The following is a 16,337-nucleotide window of genomic DNA, read 5'->3' as shown; positions in this document are numbered from 1 at the left end:
ACAGCCTCCTCTGAAGGAGGAATGGCTCATCTGCTCTTATCTTCAGTCTTCACAATCTGTTAAGCATCTGCCCATGGAAAACTCTAAGATTTTACACATGTATGCAAGAATGAACAGGTTCTGGATATTTGCCTCTAAAATTACGTGTCTGGTCAATTTAGTCGTTACACCTGCAATTCCCCTTGATGTTGAAAAGGTGTCAGATCACACTGAGGCTATCGCATTTCACAATTTTTGAAGATTAATTTTGGTTCAGCATTTTATCCTTCTGAGCCATCAGAACACAATTTTAGTCTTGCTGGGTTCTACGGGGATAATATATTTTTAAAAGTCTAAACCAAATCATCATTGTCATCATCATGCCTGCAGCAAAAGAGAAAAGAAGAACCACTGTTTTACAACTCAGTGATCACTGTTGACAAGCCATTGCTCTGTCTGAAGGTCCAGAGTTGGGCGCTAAGGTTGGAGGAAGGATTGGTTTTGAAAATGTGGTGCAATACCATCGCTGGGGGATCAGGTAGAATTAGATCAGGTGGACCAGACAGATCTAGCCTATGGACTAGAAATTTTTAGATTTGAGGTGTGGTCAGATTATGATCATGGTATGTTTCCAGAGGTCACAGCATTGCCCCCAAGTTTATAGAATTTCACAGATGCAAAGAGCTGGAAAGGCCCTCAGAGCTTGTGCACCTGTCATTATCCTCCACCCCACCTCCTCCATTGTTCACCATCTCAGTGGATGCTTCCCTTACCCAGGGATGTTGGGCTTGGTCATGTGGCTTTCTATGACATGACGTGCGGTGGATGTGGCCTGAGCAGCAGCCTTAGATCTGCTGTGTGCTTTAGGTTGGCATTGTGCCCCCACGATCTGCTAGTAGAAGAGCTTTCCCAGGGTAGCTGTTGTCCCTTCAGTTTGATCCCCAGAATGGATGCACCCGGAACAGGCCTAAACCCAACCTGCAGCCTGATGCCAAGCCCAGTCAGCCCACAGCCTGAATCAGAAACACCTAGCCAAACCATTTTATATGCACCAAGACTGCACTTGACCTGCACATCCATGAGCATGAGAGTAAATGCTTGTTTTTGTGTCAGCCACTGGGCTTTGGATGGTTTGTCAAGCAGAAGCTGGCTCGTGGAGTCCCTGTTCCTGTTGCAACCCTGTCCCAAACATGTGGCACATAAAGGCTCGGGGGACACCCAAACCCAGTTTCAGTGGCATCCGTTGCAGGCTGCACAGGCTGTGTCATCTGAATGGGGAGTGACACACTTCCCAGCATGCAGCTGTGCAGCCCGTTACTTCTAGAGCCAGAAGCCTCCACTCTGAATCCAGACTGTCACCAGTGCTCCATTGTTGTCATTGGCCACCAAGCATCTCTGGACAGTAACCCGCACCTGAGTTACTGGGGCGTCCGCACACTACTCCCGTGCGCCCCTGGGCTCCGGGCTCCTCATCTGTAAAAGGTGAGGCGGAAGCAGCTGCCATCAGGCTCCCCCAGTGCTGCGTTACAAGATGCTGCCGTCCCACGGTGTCCGGCTAGCATGTGTCCACACCTCTGCTCTGCCACGTACAGCTGTGTCTTTCCAGGAAGCAGGTGGCTTAGTTAGCTTTCTTCCTAAACGTTGATCTCCTCATTTGTAAGATGGAATCGGTCATATTTCATTGAGGAACACTGCGAATTTCACTAAGATAATGTGTGAAAGTCAAGTTGGTGCAGTGGCCAGCACCTAGTAGATCTTCAGTCAGATTCTCTTTCTCAGTGACACCTGTGAAGTTTCCATCACCACCTGGGGGCAGGAAGGAGTGTGGACAGCTGTGAGGCCAGCTCTGGCCCTTGTCATGAGGTGGTCAGAGCTGGGACTCTGTTTGAGACGCTTGCCAACTTAAACTCTCACACCTGAGCCACTGTCCCTGGAACACCCACCACCGGCAGTATTCTCATGCAAGGGGCTTTTATCTGCGATGCTCTGAGCACATTACTGCAAGCAGATCCTCACTGTAAGAAATGCTGAAGGAAACTCTTCAGGATGAAGGAGTTTGATACCAGGTGGAGCTCAGATGACCAAGAAGGAATAAGGAATATTGGAAATGGTACAAATCCAATTAAATACAGAAGGCTATTTTTTTGTAATTAAAATAGGCATATGGGGCGCCTGGGTGGCTCAGTCGGTTAAGCATCTGCCTCCAGCTCAGCATGATCCCGGGGTCCTGGGATCTAGTCTTGTGTTGGGCTCCCTGCTCAGCGGGGAGTCTACTTCTCCCTCTCCCTCTGTGCTCTCTCTCTCTCAAATAAATAAATGGAAAAATCTTTTTAAATACATATGAGTGCTTAAAGCAAACATTTTCACATTGTCTCAGGCTTTTAATCTATGTAGACATGGAACAAAGGACCAAGAGTAGCTTAGAGGACAGGGGGCCGGGTAAGGCCTAGATGGTCATGAGGGTTCTTCATTTTATGTGAGGTGGTTCAATATGAACTCTAAAAATAGCCTGTGAAAAGGTAGGGGTATATATTATAATCCCCAGGACGATCACGAAAAGGTGACACAAAAAGGCATAGTGAACAAGTATTCCTCACACGGAGAGACGGGTGGATGTTTCCCTGGAGTGATGTGGCCTCTTGTGGAAGAACCAGGCTGCAATCTAAGGGACATCCCGGGGATGGCGGGAGTGACGATTTTGTGAATCAGATTATGCCAGGGCCATGGCTTGTCACTCCTTGAGGAACTTTCTTAGGGAAATGCCTCATAGAAAAGACCAAAGGACTTGACTTGAATGGTTAAATGTTTTGAAATCTGCCTTATAAATGCTGCAGTTTAGGTTTACACTGTGTGGTAAATTGCCTCCAAGGGTCATGATAAATCTGGTTGCTTTGCTGTTGTGTTCATCTTAGAAATGAGAGTGTGCAAAAAGCTCTGGGGACACGTGTGTTTGTAAAGTGCATGCTGCCTCTTCTGGTCCTCACACCCTCTGGGTTTTGCGTCCTGCATGATGCTCTGTGCCCGTCGGGGCTTGCACGCCTGCAACCTCTGGACAGGCTGCTCAAGGCACGCCTAACCTCCGTGGTGCTTCACAAGCCTCCAGGCTGTGAAACATTTGCCTACAGACATTTCCTTACTACCCATACATATGTTTTTTGAAAGGACTGAGCAGGAGGAATTTGCAATGAATAATTCATGTGTAATTGTTTTCAAAATATAAAGTTATTTTTCAAAGAAAGCAACCAATCTATCCTCTTCAGAGTCCCCTTGCCGGTTGGGTGCTTCTGTGTGGGCCGCAGCTTTCCATCGAAACACTCCTGCCATCCCGTGCTGGGCCAGGCTCTCCCACAGAGCTGGGACAGGGTGCGCGCGCAGATGGCGCAGAGCCGTCAGAATTCCTAGCCAGCGCCGCTGCTCAGGTCCCCAGGCGGGCCTTTGGGATCGTCTTGGATTCCAGTGCTGCTCTCCACCGAGCCCCTGCAGGCAACGCCACACCTGCGTTCCCTTCCCTTTTCACTCGGCTTCCGATCCCACACCAGACACACCCTGCAGCTTGTTTACTTTAACTCACACACACAAGCCACGCCAAGGCCGGGGCCTGACCAACTGGGCCAGTACAGTTACAGCAAACCACTGTCGCATTCTGTTCATTACTGACACTGATACTGAGAATAAGAACAGCCAGTGGTGCCAGCTCCCTGGGTCCTGGTCTCACACACCGAGAAGGATGCACGCAAACAGAAGGAGCCAATGACAGCACACAAGTTGTGGATACACTGCTGCAGCTCAGTGGGTTTACGTTCCTCAGTTCTGGTCTGGAGAGGCCGAGGCAGAAGGCTCCATATCTATAAAGACCTCAGCACAATCCTGGCATGTAATAGGCAATAAGCATGATGATGGTGATGATAGTGATGATGGTGATGATCGTGGTGATGATGGTGATGATGGTGGTGATGATGGTGATGATGGTGATGATGGTGGTGATGATGGTGGTGATGATGGTGATGATGGTGGTGATAATGGTGATGATGGTGATGATGATGATGATGATGGTGCTGATGGTGATGATGGTGCTGATGGTGGTGATGATGGTGATGATGGTGATGATGGTGATGGTGGTGCTGATGGTGATGATGATGGTGATGATGGTGATGGTGGTGATGGTGGTGATGGTAGTGATGATGGTGGTGATGATGGTGATGGTGGTGATGATGGTGATGATGGTGGTGATGATGGTGGTGGCAGTGATGAGTACTGTCTCATCTCATCCCCTGTTCCTTTCCCCCTTCAGCTTCCTCCACAGAATGCAGTCAGTGTGGCACTGACCCTACTGTCCTCTGCTCTCCAACTTACGCTGGCTTCTGTGGCACCAGAGCCCCTGACCTGTGTTAATGGCTGATCTCTGTATTCCATGTCCCCTTCCCCTCTGAAAACACAGACAAACTCTTCCTTCAAAACCCATCTCCAGACTCTCTGCTCTCCCAGACAGGTTTCTTTCATCTGTCCTGGGCAAGTTCAGCCATCCTGGATGTCTTTGGCCCTGAGATGCACACATTTTCAAGTGTGATTCAATGTCCTTTTCTGGAAGAAAACCCGTGTTTTCTAATTTAAATTGTGGTGCTTTGAGAGCAGCAGGGATGGTATCTTCTGTCCTGCCTATATTCCCCTCAGCATCCCTTCTGGGGGGAATTCACTTGCAGGCAGGTAACACTGGCCACATTGTTGGCCTACCGGCCACTGACAGAGGGGTGCGGCATCTGCTCCTTGAGCAGCCCAGCTAATCAGTTTCTCCTAGGAACGCATCATCTAGATAATTCCACTTCATTATGTGCAATGCAGGGAAGTGCGTTTTCTCATTTGTCCCTCCACCCGTCCAACCACTCACACAAAGTGGAAACCATTAGTAAGCAGTAGGTTCCGTGTGGTGGAAGGAAGGGACCATGGGTGACTCTCAGTGAGTGCACTCCCGTAAGGAGAGGAGAACAGGGTCCATGGATGCGCTCTCCCCCACAAAAAACGCAGTAGCTTGCAGCTTAAACTGTGGATCGTAATGAAACTTCAATAAAAATTTTAGTTTTCCTTCCTCAAACCACCTTGCTTTATTTTGTTCATGTTTCCTAGGATATACGTGAATATAAATCCCACTTTAGGAGACTCGAAACTCATGGCAGTGCCAGCAGATGTGAATTTGGATGTCTTGGAAGGCGTAGCCTTTGGAAAGGTTTGCAGCGCTGACTGCAACCCCCAGGGCCGGGCCTGCTGAGTGCAAGGCCAGGAGCCCAGTTACTCCCTTGTTCACTCACTCGCTCAACAAACAAACCTTGCACTGGGCCAGGGAGCCAGCCCCCCCCCCCCCCCGGCCGCCGGCCCCCAGGGCCCCACCCGCAGGGAGCCTGTGGGTGGAGGCAGATGAGTAACAATCACAGGCTGGAGCACAGGGCCCCCAGTGGTGAGCCCACTGCAGGGCTGGAGGGGCTCAGCCCGCTGCGGGGCTGGAGGGACTCAGTCAGCAGGGAGAGCCTGCGACAACCTAACGGCCTCTCCCTTCACTTTCTTCCTTGCCAGGTACTGGAGGCTAGCGGAATGCCCATGGATGACGACCAGTATGCTCTGCTGACTGCAAAAATAGGATATCAGAAAGAAGGGATGAGTTATCTTGATTTTGCAGCAGGATTTGAAGGTAGCTAATCTCCAGCGCCAGCCCTGCTGGGACGCGGCTGGTGGCACCTCCAGGCTTGTTGAGCGGTGCCTCGAGGCTGTGGGTTGAAGTAGCGTGAGCTGAGATGCGGAAACAGTGTGTGTTCTAAGACTAGAAACAGACATTTTTGTTTGATTTTTGTCTGACTGTGTTTCGGCCTTTTCTTTTCACTAAACCAAACTGTGAGTGCAGAATTTTGCCTCTACAGACTTCTATAGACTTAGAGCACACACGGTTTCTAAAATTTGCTCCAAAGCCCATGCTCCTTCCATCATGCTTCCTGTCCTTTGAGATTTTTCCTCCTGAGAATAGCTCCTGTTTGTCTGTGGTTAGCGGCACCCGTGCACCACCAAGGCAAGCATCCTTCCTCCTTTTCTGTAGAGAAGGACACAGAGAGTCTAAGAGATTCCACGACACGCCCAAGATCACTCAGCTGCTGGCCCTCCCCTCCCCCTGCCCCAAAGCGGTTGCCAGGAAATTCGTGGCGTACAGCGCAGTCAAGCCTGGAAGCTGGGGCCTCCCGTTTGCCCCTGTTCTTGTTCTGCCCCCTGCCCCACACTTGGCAGAGAGAGGACAAGCAGCCGGCCCCCCCATCTCTCTGCCGTGTCATCCTCCCCCTGGTCTCCACTCTTGCTGAAGTTTAGACTGACAAATAAGCCCTCTAGAAAAGCTACAGAAATCACACAAATACGTTGACAGAATACTCTTCTGTTTTGCTGCAAATGTAGTCGGGCTGGACAGGGCAGGACATTTTGCCATCATCCTCACGTTCAGTCTGGGAGATGACGGTGCAGTGTGATGGGTCTCCCCTAGGGACAGTGGCAGCTGGGACTCCTCACTGGGAAAATGCGAAGGTTCCTTCTGACCATCGCAGACTAGCATTAGAGTCCTGTCCTAGGGGAGGGGAGGTCCCACGTGCCGGAAAAACAGGCAATTCGAGAAGCCATAGAATTTTAGAATGTTGACACTTTGGGTATATGACATTTTTGAAGGAGCACAAAAAGAAGGAAAAGGAACTCACATTTATTTTAGTGCTTCCAGTGTGCCAGGTGAGTTCATTTTTCACGTGAGAAAGTGGGGCCCAAGGTGAGTCAGTCAGTCACTTGCCCCAGGTCCCAGAGCAGCAGGTCCTTTGCAGAGCGAAAATCTGACTCAATAGCCAACAACTGCTCTTGGCTTCCTCCCTACCGCTGTTCTTTCCCCCCACTCTCCTCCTCCTCCTCTGCCCCCCACCAGTCCCCCAGCACTGCCTATCTTCCTGCATTAGCCAGACGCTGACAGGGGTGGGGGTAGAGACCTAGGCCCCAGGCTGGCTCCAGGGCGAGGGTCTGGGGTGCGCACAGCAGAGGCGAGTTAAGCAGCAGGGGAGGGTGTGATCTGCCAGGTGTAGTGACCGTGAGGAGGCCACTCCAAGCCCAGGTTAAGGTGAGGTAAAAGCCAGGTTCAAGACTGGACCATAGGATGCCCACGAGCTCCAGATGCTCGGCCCACCTTCCATCCTACAGACCACAGCAGTGGAGAGAGGGTGGTGGCGACACGTGCAGAGAACCACATCTAAAACCAAGTCCCAGGTTTGTAGCCTGGCTTTAAACAAGGCCACACTCACACTATCCCAACCTGGTGGAAATAGGTTGTTTTTTAAGTAGAGATTATAGTTTCTTCCTCTGTTTTAGGGGAGAGAGAGGGCATAACTCAGTAATTAGCCTGCCGGGCTCTGGAATCTGGCGGGCCAGAGTTCAGTGTTGCTGTCTATGAACTCTGTGACCTTGGGGAAGTTGGGGGAACCCCCTGAACCTCCATCTCTTCATATGTAAAATGGGCAAAATAATAGATATCCTTGCATGTAAACGAGGCACAAGAAGAGAATCCACCTCTTCAGGTTGTTGAAAAGACCAGCAAATACTTGAAGGCCCCTCGTACAGTGTCCAGCAGATAAACGGTCAGGAAACACCTGGTGGATTAATGAATGTTGATTGACTTACACATTGCTATGTTTAGGGCACGAGGCTAGGAACCAAAACCAGGCAGGAATTCTCATTCACTGCCTCTGGGAATGGAGGGATGAGCAAGATGTCCTGCCCTGTTGGAAAAACGGACGGGCATGGTGGCCGCGGTGTGCTGGCCGACAGAGTGGCCCTGCCATACAGAGAACGAGTCCTTGCAGTGATGGGAGAATGTCCAAGAAACTGAAGGGAAAGAAACCAGATCATAACCAAGTTAATGCTAAGTTCACTTCACAGAGCCTCATTCCCGTCGAGTATTCAGGCAGGATTTGGGACAGGAAGACATCCAGGTTGCAACAGAAATAAAGAGGTAGGCATGCCACTAACGGAAGTCTTCTGGTTTATGTCATTGTTTCAGATGCTAAAATGAAGGGGCCGGAAGTGACCCCATTGCAGACTCCAGTTCTTTCAAAGAATAATTTAGACAGCTACTTTATAACCGCTGAAGAATGCCTGAAGCAGTTCCCCCAGAGACTGAAGGAAGCCTTCCGGGTAAACTATGACCTATCTACTGCTTGGCTTATCTGGACACCTCCCCCCCCACCATGCTCCCAGCCCTTCAACCATGCAGGCTGTCACTCCGGCAATCCGTTATGTTCGGCTCATCATGGGACACACCACAGACTCAGGCTCACCCCTTCTCTCCTTCCTGGGGAGGGGGACTCGGCCTTAACTCTGCAATCCCCTCCCCTCCCTGAGGTCCTTCCCTGCTGCCACTTTGCTGGCTCTGCCTTCTGCCTCTCAAAGGCCTTGGAGAAATAAGGAGGGGATGGGGTGGGGAGGGTCTGGGCAACCTGAGTTACAGGGAATTTAGGATCCATTCATCCATCGTCTTCACACCACCCATCCACTCACCAGATGAGCATTATACACTTACGATAGGCTGGAATCTCTGCTAAAAGCTGGGGATGAAAGGTAGGAGCTCCATCCATTCTGAGACGCAGATGGTTCAGACACATGGGATTGCCGGTTGTCGGGGGAGCTGTAGCCTGCTATGGAGGCACAGGGAAAACACCCCATTAAGGAGGACTTCCTGGAGGAGGTGGCTCCTGAACCAAATCCTAAACCCGCAGCATGTGCTGGCCAGAAAAAGGAAGGAACAAACACTAAAAGAGGGAGCTTGCTCAAGGCAGGTGGCGGACAGGTCATGGGCTTCAGGGAAAAGCTCACTTATCGGTAGGATGGGTTGCATGTGGAAGCTGGAATGGATAAGACAGGAGAAATAGACAGTAGCCATTGAAACACAGAGGCAGGCAAAGAACAACTTAACTGCTGTGGTGAGAAGTAAAAGGAGCAATTAAAGGGGGAAGATCAATTTAATAAGCCGACTGTATTAGCTATAGGGTGAAGGCCCCAGGGTGTGCAGGGGCACGTGGGCGAGGAGGGGGTGAGTCCAGAAGAAAAGGGTGGGGAGCAACCTGGGAGTGGAGCTAGCCCCCGCGTGGTTCTGTGTTTCTGAAGCCTCTTCCCCGCACTGACTGCCAATTGGAGATGCATTTTGGTTACCAAGCTCCCATTTAAAAATAAATGTATTTATGATGACTGTCTAGCTTGGATTTGCAGGATGGTTCTGACTTTGAACATTCTGTCCAGCCATCAGACCCTGCATCCTAATCCTTGGTTTGAAAAGCTGTGGTCCCCATAAGTGTATGCGGAGAAGGGCTGGTCCTCACTATTCAGTCTGAGCGAATGCCCAGCCCCGGGGAGCACAGAGCAGGCCAGGGTCAGGTAGAGGGTCGAGAGCCTGGTTTTCTGAAGAAGGAAGGCCTGGCTGAAGGCGAGAGGGCAGAAGAGGAGGCAGAGAGGCCCCAGGATCAAGCGTCCCCTCTGCGCCCGTCAGCAGAGGGCTGGAGTGCCCCAGAGGGGTCCCAGGACAGCACCCCTCTGCTGCCCTTACCCAGGGCACTAACTCACCCACTCTGTTGCAAGCCAGACCCCTTTTTCTGGCCTCTCCCTCCACCTGTCTCCTCTGCACACCTTTCCCGGTGGGGGGACTCAGTGGGGAGAGCCAAGCTCTGTGCTTGCACCACTGTTTTCCTACCTTTGGTCCCCATGAAGCTTGGTGACAGCGCACACATGTCCCGTATTTCCCAGTGATCTTTAGTTTAAATAATTACACAGTGAACTGATTCAATGAACACTCACTGACACCCACTCTATCCTACCAAGAGTTTATAATCTAGTGGTTGAGACAAAGAAGTGAACCTCTAACTGCCAGAGTTTGCATGGTCTGTACTAGGATGCGGGTGACGTCTGGGGTCATTGCACATTTGCTTGTTGTCCTCACAGGTGGGCGTGAACGAGGCAAAGTGTGTGCCTTGATTTTTGAATGGGAAGGGACAGTCACTTTACTTACTTTATTGAGTTCCTATTCATGAGAAATTCTTGAACGTCTCTCCTCGTCAATAATGAAAAATCTGACTTGAATTAGTTTAAAATACAATCACAGCTGCTGCTGCTGTCGGCCCAGTAATTCTGTAGCCGAATGAGGCCATATCAGCGCTCAGCTGGGGTCACAGCCACAGCTCAGGCCAAAAACCATGAAGAGCTGAGGACATAATTCATCTTTTCTCCCTGAGGGTGCTGAGGAAAGCAGGCCCAGAGAGCCCCTGGGTGACCCAGGGACACGACCTGACCACAGGTTCTCTGTTGGCCCCTGTGGGCTCCCTCAGCCCAGGGACCACGTCTCTGCAGGGTCAGGCATCTGTCCATGGATTCAGGTTTATATTTTAAAACAATCAGGACCTACCCCTCCCCCCCATACACACAAATGGGATCATTCTATACATACATTTCTCAACTTCATTTTTCACTTCATGGTCTGTCCTCGACATTGGACCTTGGGGGCTGGCCTCAGCATGTAGCCCTGATCAGAGCAGCCCCTTTGCTGGTCCCCTTAGGACTGGCCTCAGTCCTGCCTGATTGGCCTGTGGGCCCCAGTTCTGCACTGGCTGGGACTGCCTCTCCTGCTGCACCTTGACCCCTCTCCTCCTCACTTCACACTCCAGCCAGTGTTCTTCCTCACCTTCATGTCTTTGCACATTCTGTTCCTTTGCCTGGACTGCCAGTCCAACCCCTTTGATCAGTTAACTCCTACCCAAGCTCTGATCTTTCTTAAGTGCTCCGTGCTTTCCCTCACCTTCAGATCTGTGGGGAGATCGGCTGCCATCCGTTCCCCTCCCAGCACAAGTGCACGTAGACTTGTAATCCTATGAGACATTAGGGCTGAGCTGTTCCTGAATCATCCACAGTAACTCAAACAGCCACCACAGTGCCTGCCATGTAATACGTGATCGATATGTATTTGTTGAATGAATAAAAGACCTCACATTCCATGCCAGGCAGTGAACTGGAAGGATTACCTACGTGGCCTCATTTGTTTAAATCCTTACACTACCCTATCAAGTAGGCATTAGCATCCCCATTTAACAGATGGAGAAACCAAGGGTCTAATATGGGGAGAAACTTACCCAAAGCCACATGTCTAGTAGAGGTTGCATCTGTGTGACTCCCATAAAATTAGGAGTCTTCGTTCTGGGGAGCCAAAGACCGAGATGTGGGGAACGATGAAGGTTTTTATATTTGTGAAGATTATCAACGTGGGTTCCATGGCATGTGGACTGTCCCCATCATCCGGCAGTCCAGGCTGGCAGTGAGCACGGCTCTCACGCCTGACTTCTGGCACCTGCCACACTGACTTGCTCTCATTGGCTTGCAGCCTTTGTGCCCCGCTGGACTGTGAGAACTTTGATGTCAGGGACCGTGTTGTCGTTACAATGTGTGTCCGCGCAGCAGAGTGCTTGGCACGTAATAGGTGCTCAGGAAACACTTGCCCTCTCCAGACCCACCAGCTTCATTCCACAGGTGTTTATGGAGCACCGCTCTGAGCTGCAGATACAAGCAACAGATCAGAGCCCCAGTCACATGTTTACCTTCCAGAAAGGGAGCAGACAGTGAAGGCATAAGTCTCTAGTTTGTCAGGCGGTTACATGCTCTATGAAGAAAAGTAAGGCAGGGTGAGTGTCAGGGACCCGTCAGGGTGCCGTTGTCCGGAGGGGGTCAGGAGATGCTCCCTGAGAGGTGACGTTGGAGCGGACACGCCAAAGGGTGCAGGTACTGTGGAGAATTCCCTGAGATGCCCAAGGCAGGCTTGGCACGTTCCCAGGACAGCAAGGGGGCAGAGGAGAGGAATGAGGGCAGAGGGGTCTCCGGGTTTGGGGGCCGTAGCGGGACTTAGGACCGGATTGTGCGTGCGGCAGAGAGCCGGCGGGGTGAGCAGAGGTGCGGCGGGCACTGACCTGGGCTGTGCGAGAGGGCGGTGGCAACAGTGGGGGTGCCCCCAGCCCCTCGTGCGCTTCCTGTGGGGTCCGGGGAGCAGCGCTGGGACCGGGCGGTGCGCGCAAGGAAGGCAGGGGCCGGGCTTGATGCCAAGGTCTGTGAAAAAAAGCCTGTCACCTCTGGATGTGGGAAAGCCGAGGAGGAGCAAGTTGAGGGCGGGGCTCAGAGGTCAGGGGCTTGACCTGGGGCTTGTTTGGTTTGACATCCAAGCGGAGATGCTCCAGAGCCCCTGCAGATGTGAGCTTGGAGGGTGTGGGAGGGCCTGGCGCTGGCGGTGTCGCGGGAATCGGCCGCAAAGAGGTGGCCTGCACCCCGAGCAAGTCCCCAGCGGTGGTGACACAGGTGCCTGCCTGCTGGATGGTGGTGCCCCTGAGAGGCAGGGGCAGCACTGGAAGTCGGTCTCCATACCATTCAGTGCAGTGACTGCACATAGGAGGTGCCGAGTGAATGCAGGAGTGAAGATAGATCTCTCCACAAAATCCCAAAACGTCTGAACTAGACACTTGAGTCACAGCGGGTCTCGCTTTGTTATAAATAAGGCAGATCCCGGGACATGCAGGTAGGACTGCAGCGCCTCCAGAGTCACCAGACGAGCCCGCAGCTGGAGGGGGGCGCTGCGTCAAGTACGGATGGAGACGAGGGGTGCTGGGGCCACATCGTCGACTCTTCAAGTCTGAGACACGGGAAGCGCATTCGGGGGAAGCACGGGCATTGGCCGAGACAGAGCCCATTCAAAGCCTGAGTGTCAGGCACTTGCTGTCCGACCTTGGGCAGCAGTCATAGTAGCAGACAACATGTTAGGGCGCTTAGAAGACGTGCCAGGTGATTGGCATACATTAGCATATTCAACCCTCACCACCACCCCAGGAAGTAGGGACTTTCACCATCCCCATTTTACAGATGAGAAAATGGAAGTGTGGCCAGGTTAAAGATCTTGCCTAAGGTTACCCCAAAATGAAGTAGCAGAGCTGGGATTTGAAATTAAACAACCCGCCTCCAGGAGGGCAGCACGGCCTCTAAATCACAAGTTCGCTCCCAGCCCCCATCTCCTCATCTGCAGGATGGGGATGGCCGTGCCCTCGTGCGGCACCAACTGAGCAGGCACACCCGAGCCACGTCCTGCGGGTGCAGCAGGCACGCGGAGCTCAGCCGGGGCTGGTTCCTCAGCACGGTCCTCAAACACCAGGCCCTGGCCTCTGGGTGGCCCCTCGGGGGGCCATCCAGTCCTGCGCTCGTTGTCCTGTAGGCAGAAGTCGCCAAACATCATGAACCCTCTGTAGAAACATGGAGATCTAGATGTTTCTCTGCCCCGGAAAGCTCCAGCATCCTCTTACTTCTGGTGCTGGAAGGAGCAGTACCATAAACAGAGGAGGGGAAAGATAAGCTCTTCTTGTCCCTTTTCCTGGACTCTTTGCATTAAAAGAGGGCACCGGAGAACATGGTTTATCATTTCTTGGGAAAAACATCGTGGCAAGGATATTCCTGGAGGAGTGAGAGCTCCCAAAAGCAGGAGTGGGAAGGCTGCCCCTTCCTCATTCTGGAGATGAGTCCGTCTGTGCGGGGTTGTAAGTGTGTTGGCGGCGGGGTTCAGAAGGAAGTGCTTTGACGTGTGCGTTTTGTTTTTAGGACCCCTACTCTGCCTTCTTTAAAATAGACACTGACAGGGATGGCATAATCAACATGCATGATCTTCACAGATTGCTACTGCACTTACTGTTCAATCTTAAAGACGAAGACTTTGAGCGTTTCCTGGGCCTTCTTGGCTTGAGACTCAGCGTCACTCTAAATTATCGGGAATTTCGAAATCTGTGTGAGGAGAGAACATTCAGAACAGATGATGCGCCTCAAAGACTCATTAGGTAAGAGGGCAGTGTGGCTCAGCGCCTTTGCCCGCACCCAGTCCGGCGCTCCCGCTGTGCCCACAGGGTGGGGGGGAGGAGAATTGCCCCTGGGAGCAATTATTTTGTCTTTTTGGTGGTTCCAGAAGAATCACCCAAGGAATATGCGATCAATGTAAAAAAGCTAGAAATTACAGGTGCAGATTAGAAGGTACAACCTCACCTAGCCACCCATAAGCATCATGTTGGCATTTCACTGTGAATCACGCCAGTCTTCTTTCAAGGCACACAAATACAGATACTTACGTATTTTCTCTTATAAAGTGGGGGTCAGGTGTATATGCGTGTTGCTCAGCCTTCCAAGACCTCTTGGCACCCTGCCCTTTATCCGATCTGTGCTGGGCCACTCCGGGGGGCTGCACACTAACACTTGTCGAGAGAACACTCATCCAGCTACTAACACGTCAGCCCACGCAATCTGTGTGAATTGGGGAACCACGGAACCCCTTATGATAATTGCTGGAAACTGAGTATCATTTCAGGCTTTTCTTGTGAATGTAAACATATACATACACAGTTGACCCTTGGGGCGCCTGGGTGGCTCAGTTGGTTAAGCGACTGCCTTCGGCTCAGGTCATGATCCTGGAGTCCCTGGATCGAGTCCCGCATTGGGCTCCCTGCTCAGCAGGGAGTCTGCTTCTCCCTCTGACCCTCCCCTCTCTCATGTGCTCTCTCTCATTCTCTCTCTCTCAAATAAAAAAAAAAAATCTTAAAAAAAAACAAAAACACACAGTTGACCCTTGAGCAACACAGGATACTTTAACCCTGCAAGTTGACTTATATGTGGATTTTTTTTATACATACAGTACAGTACTATAAACGTGTTTTCTCTTCCTTATGATTTTCTTTCTTTTTTAAGATTATTTATTTATTTGACAGACAGAGACAGTGAGAGAGGGAACACAAACAAGGGGAGTGGGAAAGGGAAAATCAGGCTTCCCGCGGAGCAGGGAGCCCCATGTGGGGCTCGATCCCAGGACTCTGGGATCATGACCTGAGCTGAAGGCAGGCACATAACGACTGAGCCACCCAGGCACCTCTGATTTTCTTTTTTTTTTAAGATTTTTTTTTATTTGAGAGAGAGAGCTCGAGAGAGCATGAGGAAGGGAGGGGCAGAGGGAGAAGCAGACTCCCCACTGAACTGGGAGCCTAATGTGGGGCTCGATCCCAGGACCCCGGGTTCATGACCCGAGCCGAAGGCAGGCACTTAACCCACTGAGCCACCCAGGTGCCCCTTCTTCCTTATGATTTTCTTAACATTTTCTCTTCCCTGGCTTTATTGTGAGAATACAGCATATTTATACACGTAATATATACAATATCGGCTAATCGATTGTGTTCTCTGTAAGGCTTCCAGTCAACAGTAAGCTATTAGTAGTTAATCTGGGGGGGGGGTCAGAACTTCTTTGGGGATTTTCGACTTGTGGGGGTTGGTGCTCCTAACCCCCTCACTATTCAAGGATTGACTGAATATCTTTTTCTTTGTATAAATCTGGGGTCAGCTGTGCAACTGTTTGGGGAGATGCAAGGACCCTTCCAACTCTTTCCCAGGCAGTGCTCCACCCCCGGCCCCTGTCCACTCCATGCCAGCCTCCCTCCCGGTGAGGAGGGGAGTCTGCATGTCCAGCCCGGCTGGAACTCCATTTGTCTCCTCCATTTCTCCCAGTGAGAGCATATGCCCCCTTAAGCAGTAACAGCAATGCCAATACCATCTACCCTGTTGAGATCTGTTGAATGCCAACAAGCTTGAATGAAGAAGCCATTCAGCCACTCCTGGACCAATACTACTATTTTTGGAAGCATTACCATCCACTACGATAACGCAGAGATGTGTTTTCTGCATGATAGTAACATTCACTAGGCTGTTCTGCCCTTAAGGTACCAGTGGCCTACTCCGTCCACCAGGCAAGGGAGCTCCCTGGAGCGGGGAGCCTTCAGGAGCCCCCATTGCTGGGCCAGATTGCATGATACTTGGCTAGGCTGCAGAAGCCCTCTGATACTGCTCTTTAGTTTTTCTCTCTGAATTCATTGGTTTTATTTTGCCTGTACTTTAAGAAAAGCCAGCCAGAAAGAAAACAACTGTAGTCTCTAAGTGAAATGATCATATAGCATGTGAATTGGACACCTGCTTCCAATTGCTCAAGTTCTGAGGAGTTTTAATATGAGACTTGATTGCTTAACATTAAAACAATACAAAAATATCCTTCCCAAAGAATTTTCTGGAGAATGTATGCAGAATGAACCTAGAAAATTTCAACCACAAAGCGCCATCTTCCCATTCAAATGACTCAGCCTTCTTATTTGTATGTATGCCTTCATTCAACAAATATTTACTGAGGGTCTGCTATGTGCTAGATGTTGCCCCGGGACGAGGTGATACAAAGATGAATAAGGTTCCTTTTGAAGGAGGTAATGGCCGTA

The 16,337-nt window shown here is 51.0% G+C and overlaps 1 protein-coding gene across 1 annotated transcript in view; it reads left to right on the top strand.

Moving 5' to 3' along the window:
- The window catches only part of EFCAB6 (EF-hand calcium binding domain 6), a 225,008-nt gene that overhangs the window by 131,120 nt on the left and 77,551 nt on the right, over positions 1-16,337 (top strand). The window contains exons 18-20 of the mRNA XM_032416504.1: positions 5,545-5,659; positions 8,039-8,172; positions 13,645-13,877. Of these exons, the coding sequence (XP_032272395.1) occupies positions 5,545-5,659; positions 8,039-8,172; positions 13,645-13,877 (482 nt within the window). The remainder of the gene's footprint in view (positions 1-5,544; positions 5,660-8,038; positions 8,173-13,644; positions 13,878-16,337) is intronic.

This window comes from Phoca vitulina, unplaced genomic scaffold (assembly GCF_004348235.1).
Source record: "Phoca vitulina isolate PV1807 unplaced genomic scaffold, GSC_HSeal_1.0 scaffold19, whole genome shotgun sequence".
In the NCBI taxonomy this organism is placed as follows: Eukaryota; Metazoa; Chordata; class Mammalia; order Carnivora; family Phocidae; genus Phoca; species Phoca vitulina.
Note: the sequence above shows the minus strand (reverse complement) of the source record. Positions and strands in the feature narration are given on the sequence as shown.